The sequence below is a fragment of the Rhinoderma darwinii genome, chromosome 8, assembly GCF_050947455.1.
Source record: "Rhinoderma darwinii isolate aRhiDar2 chromosome 8, aRhiDar2.hap1, whole genome shotgun sequence".
NCBI lineage: Eukaryota > Metazoa > Chordata > Amphibia > Anura > Rhinodermatidae > Rhinoderma > Rhinoderma darwinii.
This window is the reverse complement of record NC_134694.1, coordinates 3795666-3816572: the sequence shown is the minus strand read 5'-3', so window position 1 is coordinate 3816572 and position 20907 is coordinate 3795666. Positions and strand designations below refer to the sequence as shown.

The 20907-nt window shown below is 45.4% G+C and overlaps 2 protein-coding genes and 1 long non-coding RNA gene across 16 annotated transcripts in view; 1 reads left to right on the top strand and 2 right to left on the bottom strand.

The window, feature by feature from the left end:
• Positions 1-12934, top strand: part of FAM78A (family with sequence similarity 78 member A) — a 37198-nt gene extending 24264 nt beyond the window's left edge. For 9 of the 11 annotated variants that reach the window (XM_075834681.1, XM_075834673.1, XM_075834678.1 and 6 more), the window contains one exon: positions 9572-12934. In XM_075834681.1, the coding sequence (XP_075690796.1) occupies positions 9572-10100 (529 nt within the window). In that variant the 3' untranslated portion in view covers positions 10101-12934. Of the gene's footprint in view, positions 1-2858; positions 3040-4278; positions 4505-9571 lie in introns of those variants that run through there. The other 2 variants (XM_075834683.1, XM_075834682.1) reach the window with 2 other exon arrangements.
• LOC142659019 (uncharacterized) lies at positions 7502-13334 on the bottom strand. Its single transcript, XR_012850253.1, has 3 exons — positions 12984-13334; positions 12854-12900; positions 7502-7830 (listed from the first exon to the last, which is right to left on the bottom strand). It is a non-coding gene; the product is annotated as an uncharacterized LOC142659019 (long non-coding RNA).
• A 6692-nt stretch (positions 13335-20026) lies between these two features.
• The window catches only part of NUP214 (nucleoporin 214), a 45094-nt gene continuing 44213 nt past the window's right edge, over positions 20027-20907 (bottom strand). For all 4 annotated transcript variants that reach the window (XR_012850252.1, XM_075834667.1, XM_075834668.1 and 1 more), the window contains one exon: positions 20027-20252. Coding sequence is in view for 3 of the 4 variants with exons in the window: in XM_075834667.1 (XP_075690782.1) it covers positions 20216-20252 (37 nt within the window). In the remaining variant the exon portion in view is untranslated. The remainder of the gene's footprint in view (positions 20253-20907) is intronic.

Below are 20907 nucleotides of genomic sequence, written 5' to 3'. Positions count from 1 at the left end.
TGGTCTCAAGTACCGGACTATCAGGTATATATATCTGCTAATCTGGTATGGGAATCTGTCCGATTAGCAAAATTTTCAGACCATCAGATGTTGAATTAATGGAATTCTACTGTATTATACTAATAGGGAACATTACATTGACAACCATCCAAATTCCCTTTATTGGCGTTCTTTTTAGTTATATCTGATTCTGGGAAAGCTGGGTGGCTACAAATATTGCCGCTATTACAGCTCCCACAGGTTGTCACGCAACTCTCCTACAGTCCGGAGTGGCAAATTTGGCAAGCTTTTAGCAGTATGAGAGCTGCGTATGTATGCCAATTTGCCTCTCAGGCCTCTCAGAAAGCTGTGTGACTCAATACAATCTAATATCCAGGAAGGGACCTTGCGGCCTACAACTGCTTCCTGTTCGCGAATTGTAAGCGTACGCTCCAGTAAAACATGGCAGGATGTGGTTTACAGGCCGTAACTGCAAAGTCTATCCACCTAGAAACTGATGCCAGTATCGATAATGATGAGGTTACTCCACCCAAAGTGTGTGAAAATGGTGGAGCATAACATCTGTTCTTATTGTCAGATGGATCCCTTGTCAGGAGTGGTGAAAAAATTTGTGTGGAGTTACCCTTTAATTCCACCAAAGCATATGGAAAGATAAGAGTGAAAGGGGCGGGGCTGTGACAACTTTTAATTTCCTTTTATCAATGGACTGTAAAGCGGGGTGTGAATAGAAGTCGTCTCATTTCGTGATTCCACGACGTCTGGATCACTGCAGGTTCCATGAGTCACATTGAAGGATCTGCTCTGGCCGTGAAACGCAATAAAGGATCGATATAGGAAATGTGGCGGGATGTGGGCGAGCGCTGGAACTGAATCCTCGGGATCATATTCTCATCATCTCTTCCATCCACCTTAGCTGCTTATTCTGGGAACATTTTCTCGCCCTTCCAAGACGTTGTAAAATATTCATCTTCAATCTTCCTGCAGTCTGCATTTTCGGGGACACTTTAATTTTTCCGTTTACGAGAGTCGGTGTAATATTTCGTGGCGCCTGCGGCGTTATCGCTATGTAGAGGAGCGAGGTCACGGGATGAGTCCTTGTAAGACAAATCATAGAAAGAGGCAGGAAGGAATGAGGGCACGGTAATGGCTACCCCACTGTGCCCAGCAACACCATGTACACCCCAGTAATTGTGGTGTCACCCCAATAATCCTGCCACTCTGTACACCCCAGTAATTCTAATGTACCCCAGTAACCTTGTCTTAACCTTGATAATTCAGTTCCTTAGTGGTCCCCCATGTACCCCCCAGTAATTCTGATGTCACCCCAGTAACCCTATAGGACTCATTTATCAAAACTGTCTCACAGAATCCGGCCTTGTTTCACATAGCAACCATTTACAGCGCCGCTAACAAAGAATCCGGCCTTGTTCTCCTAGCGACCAATCACAGCGCAGCTTTCATTTTTCAAGAGCAGCTTCAGAAATGAAAGCTGCACTGTGATTGGTTGCTATGGGCAGCAAGGCAATGGAGTTTTCCCTTGTAATCCCCTATTAATCTTATCTTTTCCGCAGTGACTTTGTTGTCACCCCACTAATGTGTAGACCCCAATAATTGTGACTCCATGTTCACCCCTGTAACTTTATCCTTACACATTTGCACTATGCTGACCCTGTGTTACCCAAATACTTCTGTCTTCCTCTAAGAGCTCTATATGGACCCCCAAGGACTCCACGTTCACCCCAGTAAATGTGTTAGTTCCAGTTTGGCCTTGTTTACATCTGCGCGGAGGCTCCGTAAGAAGCCAGCGCCGCAGATTCTGTCACTTTTGCTGGTCAAAATAGCCCAGCATGAATCACTATTTTGTCCGTCAAAATGATGGTAATCCAGATGAACCCATTAAAATCAATGGCTTCCGTCCGGCGGCTATGGTTTTTCGTCATCTAACGGATCCGACGTTTCCGTTTTTCTCATTGTTGTGCGGAACCGAAATGCAGATGTGAACGCAGTCCAACCTCACCAGTGGATTTTCTTGAAATCACGATGAACCACCAGTAACTCCATGTTTACCACATGCACCCAGAGGTGTAACTCGAAACTCCTGAACCCCAAAATAATCAAAACAACATGGCCCCCCAACTTTTACATCTCATTTGCAGTACTGGTCTCCTCCTATGGGGGAGAGGGACCTTTTGGGCCCCTTTAGGATCCAGGCCCTGAGTGTGAATGCAAGTTCTGCACCCCCTATAGTTACGGCCCTGAGTGCACCCACTAATTCAGGTGTCCTATTAATACTATATAAACCTTGTCTTTCCATCTACACCCCAGTCAGTCTCGTGTCACCCCACTGACCCTACGTGTACCCTAAAAGAGCTATCGCAATGCTGCTGGCTTGAAGGAAAGTTCCATGGTTACTGAGGCCTCTTGTCCTGTGTCTTCTCCGTTGTTTCTGACCTACTATAGGGTCATTGGTCGTGTGATTAGTGTTCGGAGTCAGGCCCGGCGATACATACCTGGAGATCTGGTTTCCTGGTGGAAATTCCATTAGGGTCGCTTCCTTTCCTACAGTGATAATCCCAGATTTCCGGAGTCCTCCGCACTTCCCTGCCATTGTACACATGACGGTTATTTTTGAACTTCCAGGACATGAAGATAAAGGGAATAATTGACTTATTTTTCTACTGAGTCACGTTCTGAGCTGTGCATCCGGCACAAACTTTCTGAATATCTTCCTTCTATATCTGAATATCTGATCTCAGGCCAAAGCCTGAGGCTGCACTACTGAGAGACTGATGACAACATGTGTTTTTGTGACTTTTACCAGGTCTATGGAGAGTTTGGAGACATCAATGTAATTGGTGATTTGAATGGTCCCCATGACAACACTGCAACTGACAGACATCAGAAGGAAACGTGCAGTAGTGCAGCCTCAAACTCCTAGCTTTTCCCCCAGTCTGGGACCAATTAATGAAACACAATAAGAATACCCATACATATGGCCGAACATGTCTCTGTATGGGGGAGTCAGGAGGACCAGCTATTGTAAGTGTAAGGGCAGTAGCTTAAAGGGGTTGTCCAGTTTAGAAACCTATTGTCATACACCCTATTAGTGAATTCTGAGTTAAAAGAGGAGGGGGGGTCCTCTGTTCAGGGTCCTCATCCAGAGTGTAGAGCGGTTACACAGAGCGTCTCTGGAGGACCCATCCTGTATTACATACGCAACACATTGATATGAATGGACGCTGTGTAATGCTTGGTTTCTCCTGCGGAGGTGCTGCAGGGAAATCTAACACTTACTACCAGGTTTCCCCACAGAGTACATATGATCGCTGGAGGTCCGAGCAGGGGGACACTTTGGGATCATTTTATTGTTAAGGGACCCTTCTAACAAGTAGGGATTGTCCAAGCCCCTTAAGTTCATACATCTCCTTGCATGGTCTTCTGCCCAGGCTAAGACATTACCAGTCCCTTTCACTTCCGTATGTAGGTAGAGGAACCAACAACTCCAGTGGTTGTCCGAAATTGACATTTTTGACCCTTCTTGAACTGTTACCTGAAGAGGAGGGGGCTGCAGTCTTGTGACTCAATGAGGCCGTAACACCGATTCGCCCTAACTGCGCCAAGCCTAATCCCAAACATGGAACGAGATACAATTGTCCCTCCATGGTTGGGCAATATTTCCTAATTTGTAGTCTCGTCAGCAGGCCGCCGGTCTCTTCACGTAAGCTTCATTTATAAGCCTGCAGACCCTAGAGAGCTGGGACGACCGAGCCGCCTACCCTATTCTACTGCCGCCTGAATACCTAATCACTTTTCTTACTGACCCCATTCATAGAATACATTGATGAGCCCCACGCTCCCTCTGTGTCTGCCGCAGCTGCTGAAACCTCCGCTCAAAGATCCTGTTGTCATTCTCCTCAAGTTATTTTTCTGTCTGTCTGCGGAAGTGTCCCAGATGCAGCGAGCACAGGAAGACCGGCCGGGGGCGAGAAGAATCCGTCTTTGATATGGCAGGAAGTTCACAGAGAGATAAAGCACACATGTGAGAAGGATCTGAGAAAGAAGATGGTCCTGATGTGTGAGCACCAGTACTAGACCGCTACTATGCCCTCTGAATGGTGTGCCAGTGGGAGGGCATGGCGTGACCACTAAAAGGTACTGGTGGTTAGATGGCCAAGTCCTGTTCTCCTAGTCTGCACGGTATTCCACGTTACTTACTCCAGAGCTGCTGTAACAGGAAGTAGTAATAATGATCAGCCATTTTGGTAGCTATGTAGACCTGTGTTTGGTCACCCGGTCACTCACATCCACACGTGTATACACAGACATATTCCTGCTCTCTCCTCCCGGTCTTCTCTTTCCAGGTCTTCCAGTCTTATTCTGCTCTGTACTTTCTGCGCCTATTTGGATTAGTTTACAGACGGAAAACACTCCTGGACGGAGCTAAGAATGCCCACATGACAGCCCGCAGTATACATCTCTACAAAAACAATTTAATAAACTGTTGGTAATACATTTTAAAGTGCACGTTGTTAGCGTTCACCTTTGAACACCATTTTACCGTTTATAAATAAGTACAATCTATAATAAATTTGTAGTTGCTACTGGAAACAGTCAGAAAGCTGGTTGACGAATATGCCTCTGACAGTTTAGCTGAACTCTTGAGTGCAGCTCTGGAGTATAATACAGGATGTAACTCAGGATCAGTACAGGATAAGTAATGTAATGTATGTACACAGTGACTCCACCAGCACAATAGTGAGTGCAGCTCTGGAGTATAATACAGGATATAACGCAGGATCAGTACAGGATAAGTAATGTAATGTATGTACACAGTGACTCCACCAGCAGAATAGTGAGTGCAGCTCTGGAGTATAATACAGGATGTAACTCAGGATCAGTACAGGATAAGTAATGTAATGTATATACACAGTGACTCCACCAGCAGAATAGTGAGTGCAGCTCTGGAGTATAATACAGGATATAACTCAGGATCAGTACAGGATAAGTAATGTAATGTATGTACACAGTGACTCCACCAGCAGAATAGTGAGTGCAGCTCTGGAGTATAATACAGGGTATAACTCAGGATCAGTACAGGATAAGTAATGTAATGTACACAGTGACTCCACCAGCAGAATAGTGAGTGCAGCTCTGGAGTATAATACAGGATATAACTCAGGATCAGTACAGGATAAGTAATGTAATGTATGTACACAGTGACTCCACCAGCAGAATAGTGAGTGCAGCTCTGGAGTATAATACAGGATATAACTCAGGATCAGTACAGGATAAGTAATGTAATGTATGTACACAGTGACTCCACCAGCAGAATAGTGAGTGCAGCTCTGGAGTATAATACAGGGTATAACTCAGGATCAGTACAGGATAAGTAATGTAATGTATGTACACAGTGACTCCACCAGCAGAATAGTGAGTGCAGCTCTGGAGTATAATACAGGATGTAACTCAGGATCAGTACAGGATCAGTAATGTAATGTATGTACAGTGACTCCACCAGCAGAATAGTGAGTGCAGATCTGGAGTATAATACAGGATATAACTCAGGATCAGTACAGGATAAGTAATGTATGTACACAGTGACTCCACCAGCAGAATAGTGAGTGCAGCTCTGGAGTATAATACAGGATGTAACTCAGGATCAGTACAGGATAAGTAATGTATGTACACAGTGACTCCACCAGCAGAATACTGAGTGCAGCTCTGGAGTATAATACAGGATATAACTCAGGATCAGTACAGGATAAGTAATGTAATGTATGTACACAGTGACTCCACCAGCAGAATAGTGAGTGCAGCTCTGGAGTATAATACAGGATGTAACTCAGGATCAGTACAGGATCAGTAATGTATGTACAGTGACTCCACCAGCAGAATAGTGAGTGCAGATCTGGAGTATAATACAGGATATAACTCAGGATCAGTACAGGATAAGTAATGTATGTACACAGTGACTCCACCAGCAGAATAGTGAGTGCAGCTCTGGAGTATAATACAGGATGTAACTCAGGATCAGTACAGGATAAGTAATGTATGTACACAGTGACTCCACCAGCAGAATAGTGAGTGCAGCTCTGGAGTATAATACAGGGTATAACTCAGGATCAGTACAGGATAAGTAATGTAATGTATGTACACAGTGACTCCACCAGCAGAATAGTGAGTGCAGCTCTGGAGTATAATACAGGATGTAACTCAGGATCAGTACAGGATAAGTAATGTAATGTATGTACACAGTGACTCCACCAGCAGAATAGTGAGTGCAGCTCTGGAGTATAATACAGGGTATAACTCAGGATCAGTACAGGATAAGTAATGTAATGTATGTACACAGTGACTGCACCAGCAGAATAGTGAGTGCAGCTCTGGAGTATAATACAGGGTATAACTCAGGATCAGTACAGGATAAGTAATGTAATGTATGTACACAGTGACTCCACCAGCAGAATAGTGAGTACAGCTCTGGAGTATAATACAGGATGTAACTCAGGATCAGTACAGGATCAGTAATGTAATGTATGTACACAGTGACTCCACCAGCAGAATAGTGAGTACAGCTCTGGAGTATAATACAGGATGTAACTCAGGATCAGTACAGGATATATAATGTAATGTATGTACACAGTGACTCCACCAGCAGAATAGTGAGTGCAGCTCTGGAGTATAATACAGGATATAACTCAGGATCAGTACAGGATATATAATGTAATGTATGTACACAGTGACTCCACCAGCAGAATAGTGAGTGCAGTTCTGGAGTATAACAGACTGTAAGGGTATGTTCACACGGCAGCGTCCGTAACGGCTGAAATTACGGGGCTGTTTCCAGGAGAACACAGCCTCGTCATTTCAGCCCTAACGGCATGTGCAGGCGTTTGAACGCCGCGTCCATTACGGACGTAACTGGAGCTGGTTTTCCATGGAAAACGGCTCCATTTGCGTCTGAAGAAGTGACATGACACTTCTTTGGCGCGGGCGTCTATTTACGCGCCGTCTTTTGACAGCGACGCGTAAATATACGCCTAGTGTGAACAGACAAACGTCAGCCCATTGCTTTCAATGGGCAGATGTTTGTCAACGCTTTCAAGCCGTATTTTCGGACGTAATTCCAGGCGTAAAACGACCGAATTACGTCCGTAAATAAGCCGTGTGAACATACCCTAACACACTTGGCATCTGGTTGGTTGCTCTGTATAACAGCACTGCTTTTTATTGCTGGCGCTTTAATATGCGACTCCCCACCTGTCCAAAATATAAATGCCATTAACCTTGACCTTAAAAAAATCTCCATCCGTTATGCCCTTGCCCTCGGGATCCACAGTGGTGTTGGATGATGACCCATCTACGGTCAGCTGCAGTTATTATCCATAATGTCATGATTGACATTGAAAGCTCTTAATCAGATTTTGATTAGGATCAGCAGCGTATTTGGGCCTCTTGCACATTTTAGATGGCTGACATTTAATTATCCAAATACCTGATTGTCTGGCAGGGACATGAGATAAGCAGCGGCTCAGGCGTCGTCTTCTACCAGTATCTCAGTAATTTGTGCCCCCACAAGTACAGCTAAGACCACGTCATGCAGGGTTTGTCTCTTTTTTTTGCGCAGTTGCAGTGCCGTTCCGAATGAAACTATTTCTTGCAGTGTTTTTTCTTTTTTTAAGCTAATGCTGAGAAGTAAGAGGTTTTCTGTGTTACTTCTCCTCCCTTTAGGTTTTTTGCAATCGCGTCAAAACTTGCATCCTTTTTGTCAAAACCACTGAAATTAAAACTGCAAAAAGAGCGGCCCTTATGCTCCACTTCTGTTTTTGGCTAAAAGAAAAACAACAAAAAAAAAAACAAAATGCATAAAATGTGTGATCTGGGCCTTTTGGTCTAGAGGGCTGTACATTCTGTAGTCAAAATGTTAACATTGTTATGAATGAGGGTTTGTTACAATGTATCAGTCTAGACAATCCTCTATGAACCTGCACTGATAAATTTTTTATCCTGTACTTATCCTTACATCCTGTATTATACTCCAGAGCTGCACTCACTAGTCTGCTGGTGGAGTCACTGTGCACATACATTACATTACTTATCCTGTACTGATCCTGAGTTATATCCTGTATTATACTCCAGAGCTGCACTCACTATTCTGCTGGTGGAGTCACTGTGCACATACATTACATTACTTATCCTGTACTGATCCTGAGTTACATCCTGTATTATACTCCAGAGCTGCACTCCCTATTCTGCTGGTGGAGTCACTGTGTACATACATTACTTATCCTGTACTGATCCTGAGTTACATCCTGTATTATACTCCAGAGCTGCACTCACTATTCTGCTGGTGGAGTCACTGTGTACATACATTACATTACTTATCCTGTACTGATCCTGAGTTATATCCTGTATTATACTCCAGAGCTGCACTCACTATTCTGCTGGTGGAGTCACTGTGTACATACATTACATTACTTATCCTGTACTGATCCTGAGTTACATCCTGTATTATACTCCAGAGCTGCACTCACTATTCTGCTGGTGGAGTCACTGTCTACATACATTACATTACTTATCCTGTACTGGTCCTGAGTTACATCCTGTATTATACTCCAGAGCTGCACTCACTATTCTGCTGGTGGAGTCACTGTGTACATACATTACATTACTTATCCTGTACTGATCCTGAGTTATATCCTGTATTATACTCCAGAGCTGCAGTCACTATTCTGCTGGTGGAGTCACTGTGTACATACATTACATTACTTATCCTGTATTATACTCCAGAGCTGCACTCACTATTCTGCTGGTGGAGTCACTGTGTACATACATTACTTATCCTGTACTGATCCTGAGTTACATCCTTATTATACTCCAGAGCTGCACTCACTATTCTGCTGGTGGAGTCACTGTGTACATACATTACATTACTTATCCTGTACTGATCCTGAGTTATATCCTGTATTATATTCCAGAGCTGCACTCACTATTCTGCTGGTGGAGTCACTGTGTACATACATTACATTACTTATCCTGTACTGATCCTGAGTTACATCCTGTATTATACTCCAGAGCTGCACTCACTATTCTGCTGGTGGAGTCACTGTGTACATACATACATACATTACTTATCCTGTACTGATCCCGAGTTACATCCTGTATTATACTCCAGAGCTGCACTCACTATTCTGCTGGTGGAGTCACTGTGTACATACATTACTGATCCTGAGTTACATCCTGTATTATACTCCAGAGCTGCACTCACTATTCTGCTGGTGGAGTCAGTGTGTATATTCATTACTGATATTGAGTTACATTGTAACAAACTATCAGGAAAGTTGAACTGTGAGAACTATTAGGTCAGGATAGGGTTTTCTTAAAAATTAATTTTTCCGACTTACTGACAGCAAGCAGAGATGTATAAAAATAGTTAAAAATTGATACACAAAGTGTATTAAAAAGTTTAAGAACTTCTCACCATACAGTTCACTAGAAGGTAAGGTAAATATAAGACATACTATAGTTTCCGTCTCGTCACTAGCAGATTTGTTTTTTTTCTTGTCTTCAGGTCTAGTTGGGAACTTCCGGATCTTGAGAATGGTAAAATCCCGGCCATCAGTGACTCAGACGGCATCAACTATCCCTGGTATGGTAATACTACGGAGACCTGCACTGTTATCGGCCCCACCAAACGGGACGCCAAGTTTACCGTCAGTATGAATGATAACTTCTACCCAAGCGTGACTTGGGCAGTGCCTGTTAGCGATTCCAATGTGCCTATGTTGACTGGCATCCAGAGGGACCAAAGTTTTACCACTTGGCTGGTGGCCATCAACATGGCTAGTGGTGACCTCGTTATTCTGCACACCATCAAGTGGAGGATGAAACTGAAAATTGAGGTCACGCCGACCTTACCGTTGGGACAACGAGCCAAACTACAGGAACCTTTTGCACAGGAACAGCCGCAAGTCCTCGACAAAAACGAGCCCATACCTCAGAGCGGGCTCGTAAAGCCCAACGCCAATGATGCACAGGTGCTGATGTGGAGGCCCAAAAACAAGCCGTCAGCTGTCGTGATACCCCCGAAACGTCGGTAAACCTGGACACCAGGCAATAGCTGCTAATAAAGACGTAACAATGTAACAACCAAAAACATGGCCCGGGGTCCTACTGTCGTATCGTTCAGATCGCGGGCGTCACTGTGTTATTTTATGCTGACGGATCTTGGTTCGGGACACATGACGTCTCCACACAACCGAAATTGATCATTTTTTGTAGACCCTCAGCCGGCTTTTATCAAGCACCTTCATCCTGACCGTCCCGGTCTGCCCGCGGCGCCGCTCCTATCCCAGGCCAGGTTGGACGCACGGTCCTATATTTTCCATGACGCATGAAGTTTAAGCTTCTGAGATGTTCTCCAGAGATTTGTATTTCTCATTCTTGTGTTATTTATGACTTTTATTGACTTTGATCTCCACAAATGTTTTTTCTTATTGTCAAAAAGTTGCCAAAAGTTCCTCATACCCCTCTACCCCCTGAGAGGCACTATATTTGTTTGTTGCCTTTGTTACAAATGGAGGACTTTGGAGTAGACCTTATTGAAGCGGAGGTACGGGAGCCGACCTAGTGGAAGTTGAGATGTTGGAATAGGTTCTATTGAACCTCAAGTCTTGGAGTTGACTTTACTACAGCTGAAGTATGAGGTGGACTGTAGTGAAGCGGAGCTGTGAGGTAGACTTTAGTGACACTCAGGTATGGGAGTAGACCTTGTAAAAGGCTATAAGATAAGGTATAAGGGTAGGCTTTATTGAAGCTGATGTATTACAGTCGATTTTATTAAAGCTGGGGCATGAGGTAGGCTTTATTGTAGTTGAGGTGTGATGTAGACTACGTTAAAGCTCAGGTTTTGGAGTAGACTTCATTGAAGCTGAGGTATGAGGTAGACTTCATTGAAGCTCAGGTTTTGGAGTAGACTTCATTGAAGCTCAGGTATGAGGTAGACTTCATTGAAGCTCAGGTTTTGGAGTAGACTTCATTGAAGCTGAGGTATGAGGTAGACTTCATTGAAGCTCAGGTTTTGGAGTAGACTTCATTGAAGCTGAGGTATGAGGTAGACTTCATTGAAGCTCAGGTTTTGGAGTAGACTTCATTGAAGCGGAGGTATGAGGTAGACTTCATTGAAGCTCAGGTTTTGGAGTAGACTTCATTGAAGCTGAGGTATGAGGTAGGCTTCATTGAAGCTCCGGTTTTGGAGTAGACTTTATTGAAGCGGAGGTATGAGGTAGACTTCATTGAAGCTCAGGTTTTGGAGTAGACTTCATTGAAGCTGAGGTATGAGGTAGGCTTCATTGAAGCTCCGGTTTTGGAGTAGACTTCATTGAAGCTGAGGTATGAGGTAGACTTCATTGAAGCTCAGGTTTTGGAGTAGACTTCATTGAAGCGGAGGTATGAGGTAGACTTCATTGAAGCTCAGGTTTTGGAGTAGACTTCATTGAAGCTGAGGTATGAGGTAGGCTTCATTGAAGCTCAGGTTTTGGAGTAGACTTCATTGAAGCTGAGGTATGAGGTAGGCTTCATTGAAGCTCAGGTTTTGGAGTAGACTTCATTGAAGCTGAGGTATGAGGTAGACTTCATTGAAGCTCAGGTTTTGGAGTAGACTTTATTGAAGCTGAGGTATGAGGTAGACTTCATTGAAGCTCAGGTTTTGGAGTAGACTTTATTGAAGCGGAGGTATGAGGCATACAATGCGGCACCATTGCTGGAATGCTCAGGGGTAATATAGTTAATATATAGTAGGGGGATGGGCGAGCAGTGCGGGGCATTGCTTCCAGATCCCAAAATCAATGCAGCTCCGTTTTGCTTCTTAAAAAAGGAGACTTATGGTACAAATGACATTGAGACAGTCGAGCCGTCACCTGGAGGGGATCGTCTGGGACGACTACACGTATTTTGGGGGAGTTACCTGACGGCGCCGTTCCAATCGAAGAGCACGCGCCCCTAAAATCTACAAATCCCCATAAATATAAACCCAGGAGTCGCCTGCTGTTAAGATGGTAAACATTCAAAATAGTTCAAATAAAATCTGTCCCTGGGAAAGCTGGATGACAACTAATATGACCGCCATTCCGACTTTCACATAGTAGTCACCCAGCTTTCCCAGACCCTTGAATTGGCCTAGTCACTGGAAAAGCTGTGTGAAGACCTCTGTGGGAAATGTCATGGAGTCCATATTAGTGGTCACCCAGCTTTCCCAGAAATTGCTTAAATATTTATCCGCTTGTAGTTTATGACTGATCCCCCGACTCCCTTAAAGGGACACGATGTTAAAATGATACCAGCGAAGCTGAGCGTCATCCCATGAGGCGTCCATCTTGTCTCCCGCTCTACTCGTTCTTCAGACTGGGAGGTGGCTTGCTGCAGCAGCAGTCTCCTTCTAATCCCGGTACGGTCGGTCACCTGCATTTGCGGGCCGTGCGTCCATTATAAAGCATGGGATCACAGTCCTTAAAATAAAATACAGGACATGTCCTATTTTCTGCAGAGGCTTTCTACGGCCCGGACTTCCCGGGAAGGTGTCCGTGGGCAATAGAAATGAATGGGTCCGAACTCTGATCCGTAATTGCGGATCAAAATGACAGCCGTGTGGTCTGCAACCTGTAGCTCTCCAACTGCAGGGATACTACAACTCCCAGCATGCCATGACGGCTGAATCTGTCATTGAATGCTGGGACTTGTAGTTCCCCTGCGGTTGGAGAGCCCCCGGTTGCTTCAGACTGTATGACGGACTTTATTCCACCTGAATGACGATATTGGGTGCGACCATCGATCCACGGAGATATTTTTCAGGTACCTGGTTCTTGTTGTTTGTCGTTTTCTCTCACGTTCTCATAATCTGCCCTGTGAAATTAAATCATTACATTTTCTGTTTTTATTTATTTATTTTCCATTGATTAAAATGACAAATTAAATCAGAAACGTACCTGGAAACGTCAGTCACGGAGTCGCTCCCCTGTGTGAAGTCAATGAGAAATACTAATGGCGGCCAGTACAGTTTAATTACCGGTTGTCACCCAGCTTTCCACAGACCCTGAATGGCATATTCATCTGTATTGTAATGCAGAGTTAAAGAGAGCTACTAAACGACCTGCTCCTCCTAATGCTTTGCCAGTGTCGGTCTTCACTGTTGTTGTGGCATTTTATTCTTGCACCATGAATCTCAGGATAAACAGGGCTGCAGTGCATGGAATTGGTGAAGGACAGATATTAACAAGTATTTACTCTGCTGCACCATTAACCTTATGGATCCATCTGCTTATAGGTCTAAGGTATATCCTCTCTCTGATTACTAAGACTATGACATTTATAAGGCCTCATCTATAAATGGTGGACTTGCTGTCCATAGCAACCAATCATATTCTAGCTCTCATTTCTCCAATGCATGTTAGTTATGTAAGAAGTGATCTGATTGGTTGCTATGGGCAAAATTATGCTTCACTTTTGTTGTTACACGAAGCCCCATATATTACCTCAGAGCAATCTCCAGGGACAGTGTACTGGTGATCTGTGTATCTAATCCTGCCATGTGTGATACTGTGTGCTGAGCTGTGTATCTAATCCTGCCATGTGTGATACTGTCCGCTGAGCTGTGTATCTAATCCCATCATGTGTGATACTGTCTGCTGAGCTGTGTATCTAATCCTATCATGTGTAATACTGACTGCTGAGCTGTGTATCTAATCCTGCCATGTGTGATACTGTGTGCTGAGCTGTGTATCTAATCCTATCATGTGTGATACTGCCTGCTGAGCTGTGTATCTAATCCTGTGTGATACTGTCTGCTGAGCTGTGTATCTAATCCTGCCATGTGTGATACTGTCTGCTGAGCTGTGTATCTAATCCTATCATGTGTGATACTGTCTGCTGAGCTGTGTATCTAATCCTATCATGTGTGATACTGCCTGCTGAACCTGGTATCTAATCCTGCCATGTGTGATACTGTGTGCTGAGCTGTGTATCTAATCCTATCATGTGTGATACTGCCTGCTGAGCTGTGTATCTAATCCTATAGTGTGATACTGTCTGCTGAGCTGTGTATCTAATCCTGCCATGTGTGATACTGTCTGCTGAGCTGTGTATCTAATCCCATCATGTGCGATACTGTCCGCTGAGCTGTGTATCTAATCCTATCATGTGTGATACTGTCCGCTGAGCTGTGTATCTAATCCTATCATGTGTGATACTGTCCGCTGAGCTGTGTATCTAATCCTATCATGTGTGATACTGTCTGCTGAGCTGTGTATCTAATCCCATCATGTGTGATACTGCCTGCTGAGCTGTGTATCTAATCCTGTGTGATACTGTCTGCTGAGCTGTGTATCTAATCCTGCCATGTGTGATACTGTCCGCTGAGCTGTGTATCTAATCCTATCATGTGTGATACTATCTGCTGAGCTGTGTATCTAATCCTATCATGTGTGATACTGTCTGCTGAGCTGTGTATCTAATCCTATCATGTGTGATACTGTCTGCTGAGCCGTGTATCTAATCCTATCATGTGTGATACTGTCTGCTGAGCTGTGTATCTAATCCTATCATGTGTGATACTGTCTGCTGAGCCGTGTATCTAATCCTATCATGTGTGATACTGTCTGCTGAGCTGTGTATCTAATCCTATCATGTGTAATACTGACTGCTGAGCTGTGTATCTAATCCTATCATGTGTGATACTGCCTGCTGAGCCGTGTATCTAATCCTATCATGTGTGATACTGTCTGCTGAGCTGTGTATCTAATTCTATCATGTGTGATACTGTCTGCTGAGCCGTGTATCTAATCCTATCATGTGTGATACTGTCTGCTGAGCTGTGTATCTAATCCTATCATGTGTAATACTGACTGCTGAGCTGTGTATCTAATCCTATCATGTGTGATACTGTCTGCTGAGCTGTGTATCTAATCCCATCGTGTGATACTGTCCGCTGAGCTGTGTATCTAATCCCATCATGTGCGATACTGTCCGCTGAGCTGTGTATCTAATCCTATCATGTGTGATACTGTCCGCTGAGCTGTGTATCTAATCCTATCATGTGTGATACTGTCCGCTGAGCTGTGTATCTAATCCCATCATGTGTGATACTGTCTGCTGAGCTGTGTATCTAATCCAATCATGTGTGATACTGTCCGCTGAGCTGTGTATCTAATCCTATCATGTGTGATACTGTCTGCTGAGACGCTGTATCTAATCCTATCATGTGTGATACTGGCTGCTGAGCTGTGTATCTAATCCCATCATGTGTGATACTGTCCGCTAAACTGTGTATCTATTCCCATCATGTGTGATACTGTCCGCTGAGCTGTGTATCTAATCCTATCATGTGTGATACTGTCCGCTGAGCTGTGTATCTAATCCCATCATGTGTGATACTGTCTGCTGAGTTGTGTATCTAATCCTATCATGTGTGATACTGTCTGCTGAGCTGTGTATCTAATCCCATCATGTGTGATACTGTCTGCTGAGCTGTGTATCTAATCCCATCATGTGTGATACTGTCCGCTGAGCTGTGTATCTAATCCCATCATGTGTGATACTGTCCGCTGAGCTGTGTATCTAATCCTATCATGTGTGATACTGTCCGCTGAGCTGTGTATCTAATCCCATCATGTGTGATACTGTCTGCTGAGCTGTGTATCTAATCCTATCATGTGTGATACTGCCTGCTGAGCTGTGTATCTAATCCTATCATGTGTGATACTGTCTGCTGAGCTGTGTATCTAATCCTATCATGTGTGATACTGTCTGCTGAGCCGCTGTATCTAATCCTATCATGTGTGATACTGCCTGCTGAGCTGTGTATCTAATCCCATCATGTGTGATACTGTCTGCTGAGCTGTGTATCTAATCCTATCATGTGTGATACTGTCTGCTGAGCCGTGTATCTAATCCTATCATGTGTGATACTGTCCGCTGAGCTGTGTATCTAATCCCATCATGTGTGATACTGTCCGCTGAGCTGTGTATCTAATCCTACCATGTGTGATACTGTCTGCTGAGCCGCTGTATCTAATCCTATCATGTGTGATACTGTCTGCTGAGGTGTGTATCTAAGCCTCTCATGCTGCTACCATGGCTGGGCTGTAAGGGTTGGATTCCTCCTCTATGATAGTTGAATCCTGTTGGACGGAGCCCGGGCCCCCCGAGTATCACACATGAGCCGGAGTAGATACTCTTGTTACTAACCCACCATAAATTTAGAAAGACTATTTTTATCCGGGGTGCAGCTCATTGGTCAGTGTCACAGATTACAGCGCAGGTCCCGTATCTCTAGCGCTGGTCGTACATAGAGAATGGGGGAGGGGGCACTTGTGATCACCATAATAATAACTGTGGCATCCATAAGCGTTTCTGGCTATTATACTCTAGTGAGGTACTCGGTGCCTCGTGCCTCGTTTAGGCGTCTAGTTATTTTCATCCACAAGATGAGCTTATAAAGGGGGTTATTTGAAGGTTGACATAGCGCGCTGCCCCTTTAAGTGCGTTCTATGCCATGCTCCCGGTCCACGATTGGCTCTGGTTCCCCCTGTGATGAGATCTTCTGGATCTTTTCTGCTCTAGATCCGCTCCCGCTGACACTTTGCGCAACAAATACACCGAATATAGATAAATGAACGTCAGGAGAATCATGCGACTAAAAAGTAAAAGAAGGAAGCGAAATCGTCCTTGAGAGATGTTGCGGCTTCGTGTTGTGCAGACGCCGGTATCACAACCTCATTATCAGCACAGGACGGGGGCGCGGGAGCGGAAACACGAAACAATGTGGTCACGGCCTGGAAAAACAGCTCTCGGGCTCTGTTCACACGCAGAGTCAAAAACGCCTCAAAATACGGAGCTGTTGTCAAGGGAAAACCGCTCCTGAGTTTCAGACGTTTTTTGTGCCACTCGCGATTTTTGCTACGTTTTTTACGCCCGTTTTCGGTGCTTTTTTCAATAGAGTCAATGAAAAACAGCTCCAAAAAAAAAAACGGCCCATCGGAACAGAACGCCATTTTTCCCATTGAAATCAATGGGCAGATGTTTGGCGGTGTTCCGCTTCCGATCTTTCGGCCGTTTACGGCCCTGAAAAACGTCCGAAAATAGGCTGTGTGAACACACCCTGAACATACCCTCACAGTAACGACGCGGCAACGTGGCGAGTTTCTACATATAAGGGTAGAAAAACGGCCTAAAAATCGGAAGCAGAACGCCTTCCTTCTTGGGACGTTTTTGGAGCCGTTTTCCATAGACTATTGAAAAAAGGCAAAGTAACGGCCGTAAAAAAAAAAACGCAGCGAAAATTGCGAGTGGCACAAAAAAAAGTCTGAAAATCAGGGTCTGTTTTCCCTTGAAAACAGCTCCGTATTTTGAGACGTTTTTGACTGTGCGTGTGAACAGAGCCTAACATTTGCGCTGGGCTGTAAAGCAAAACGCAGAATGAAGGCCGGCGCAGCCGCGACCAGCACGGCTGGATCTGCTGCATTTCTTAACGGAGCGTCTGTGCCGGGATTACGCAGCCGCTCAGAGCACTAAATCCAGACACAGGACATTCCCTCTGCATGATGATAAATGGCGCAGCCCCAGACGCCGCAAGGGCATCGTATCCGTCCTTGTCCTGCGGCAGAGGCCGCGCTGATTAAACCTGATAAGTAATCCGAGGACACCGCTAATAAACAGATATCGAGCCGCCGCATCGTAACTTCTCATCATTGGGCCGGGGTGACACACATTTCCCTGCCAGCGGAGGCCTTGCTGGGTATTAACCCCTTCCGCTACTCATGAATTTCATTAAAGGAACAGTCCAGGCAAAAGTCGTACATTGTGTGTTCGGTCTAGAAGAGGACGGAGGGGGCGGAGCATGACATGAAAATCAATGAGCACAGTCATCAGGCATAACACAGTGTATACATTGTGCCAGGAGTGTTTAGAGGAGGGCCCCATAGCAATACGGGCCCTCTAGTGGTGCAGGATTATGCCATCACTGGGCGATGAGGCGCGTGAAAACTCACGGATGTGTGAATAGCCCCATTGCAATCAATGGGTCAGTGTGCGGCGCGTGATTTTCACGCACAGCACACTGACGAGTTTTACGCCCGGGTCTGAACGAGGCCTAAGGATAAGGAACTGTTCACACTGAGTTTTTTCCTTCGGGAATTTTGCGGCAGATTTCGATGTGCCTGCGCTTTTTTTTCACCATTGAAGCGAATGCAAGGACAGTGCGTAAAAAAACGCCGCTTGCCGTTTATTTCAACGGAAGATCAAACGTGGAAACCGCAGCAAGTTCATGGGGATTATGGTCGTCTATTTGTGCCGATTCCGACACCGTTCCCACGTCAATATCAGCGCTAAAGATCTCCATGTGAACTGATCCTAAAACCAAGGGACCTCCTCACCGACAACTCAACTAAAATTGCATCGGACTTAAAGGGAACACGTCAAAACCAGTTGACGGGACCGACCGCATCAGCGGGACCCTTTTCCGCGGCTCCCCATTGTGTAACTTCCCTTCTTTCTTGCCATAATCCCATAGATCTCCCCCCAAACTAAAGATATATTGAGAGGATTTGACATCCCCGCTATACTGTATAGGGGAACCTCAGACCATCACCACCAGTGACAGCGCACGAGTCCGCAGCCAAGATAAGGGGGTGTTGGCGTAAAAATAGACCCTTATCTCGTATCAGACACGGTCCCTGTATTTAACACAACGGTCTGGTGGCCGGGAGGCGACCGCGGTCCTTCAGTCTGCGCGGGCTTAATATACGTCATCCCTGGGGATCTATAGATCCATTACACGCAACGTCCGCAGCTTCTGTACAGAACACGGAGTGATGATATACTATACGGATCAAGTAAGGCCTGGCCAGCTGAGGTGCTCCGGTCCTTCATCTAGCGCCCGATTATGTTTTCATTACGAACGGTCTTATGTTCCAAACCAGAAGGCGGCGGCAGTTTCAGGCCGTGTTCACACAGTGCAGATTTTGAATGCCGGAATTGAAGCCTAGATGGCAGATCTTTATATATTTCTTCAGTTTTGGTTCTGTTCCTGGTTATGGCTTAAAAAATATACAGTACGTGCAAGATCTGCAGTGTGTGAACAAAGCCTTAAGCCCCTATTACACCGGCCGATGCAATGAGCGCCAATCAACAAGACAGCTCATCGATTGGCGATCGTTTGCTCCTGTCACGCTGTTCCGCACCCACCCTCTACTTTAAGGTCCTGTTCACACTGAGTTTTTTTTTGCAGGCGGAAAAATAAGCCACAAAATTCCTTCAGGAATTTGGAGGCAGATTTTGAACTGCCTGCACTCCATTTGCTGCGTTTTTCAGCTGCGGCCATTGAGCGACGCGGGCAAAAAACACAGGAAAAACCGTTCTCTGCCTCCCCCGTTAATGGGAGGTCAGAGACAGAAACGCCTGAAGAAAGGGCAGGACTCTTTTTTTTTTCCGCCTCCCAACGAAATCAATGGGAAGCGTTTTCGGATGTTTTTTGGCGCGGTTTGATTGAATAACTCGATAGAGAGAGAATTAAACTCAACATATAGAACAGTGAATGGGAGGTTAATATGAGCATGTGACACGTTACAGTCCCGCTCAAGGGCTCATTCACACCAGCGGGATTCTCGATTTTTATGCGTGTAAATCTATCACGCTCGTGTGAATGTAGCCTAAGTGTCGCGTTGCCTCCAGCAGGGGGCGATCTGCACAGTTGTATATTGACCCTATAGAAGCTGCACAGAAGTCGGCAGTCATTTTTTTATGAGCGGAGTTCATGTAACGGACGGCCGGGGTCTTCCTGAAGACGACGGACAGCAAAGACCTCAACAGGCCCCAATGGGCATCTTGTCTATCTCTAAATGGGCCTTTACAGTGGCATGGCGGAACGGGCACATCCCTACAGCTAGACTTCTAGAGGTTAAGAAACTGGTACTACCCCTTTATTATGAGGTGGGTGGCACATTGGCACGAAGGAAGTAAAACTCCACCAAGATCATTCAGAAAGGGAAACCATTTATTGACGGACACAGGGAACGCGGAGTAAAATGTGAGGCGCTGCCGGTCGTACACTCGCCACAGGCGTAACATTATATCCACTGGGAGGTAGAGCACTGGTGAGATTGTAAGAAGCAAACACAGAAAGCAGAGGAAATTAATCATCTTATTCTTGTGCGTCTTCCTTCTCTCAGCTCCTCCAGCCTCCCCCGAACGTAGATGAAGACCTGCGAGACAGTAAACACGGGGGTGAGAAAAGCGGGCGCGGCGGTCCATAAACAGCGAGAAAAAAAAAAAGGTTTGAGCCAGAACACACAGCGCCAAACAGCACTACCAGCAACGAAGCCTCTACACGCACAGCTGCCAGAAGGGGTGTTTGGTGCAACTGCAGCGGTGAAGGTAAATGTTTAGCTTGTCAATGTCCAGACGTGGGAGGGGGGTGATCTGGACGCGATGGATCAGGGTGGACAGTCTCCCGCTCTGGAGGACTCCTCCGCCGTGGATGTAATACAATTTTCCTGCACATGCGCCGCCGCCGCGGAGACAACAACTGACTGCTGGGGGTTGCAGTAGCCGAACCCACGTCAATCAGCTGATCCTTCGAGGCGCTGTCTACATGGACAACCCCTTTACTGGCATGGTAGTGGTGTTGTTGCAATGTGGAGTTTAACAATAGACCATCAGTGCTTGATTTGGCAGGGACCTCCGAGACCCCCATCGATTAGCAGTTTATTTCAGGTACAGTGACACTTGGATGTGCTGAGCTGCAGTACCAGCCACGGCCATGTGGCCCTTATATTCTGCTGACTGGTGGGGGTCCTGGGGCCGGACCCTATATATTGATGGGCCCTTTGAAGCGACGCTCTTGGATGTGCTTGAAAA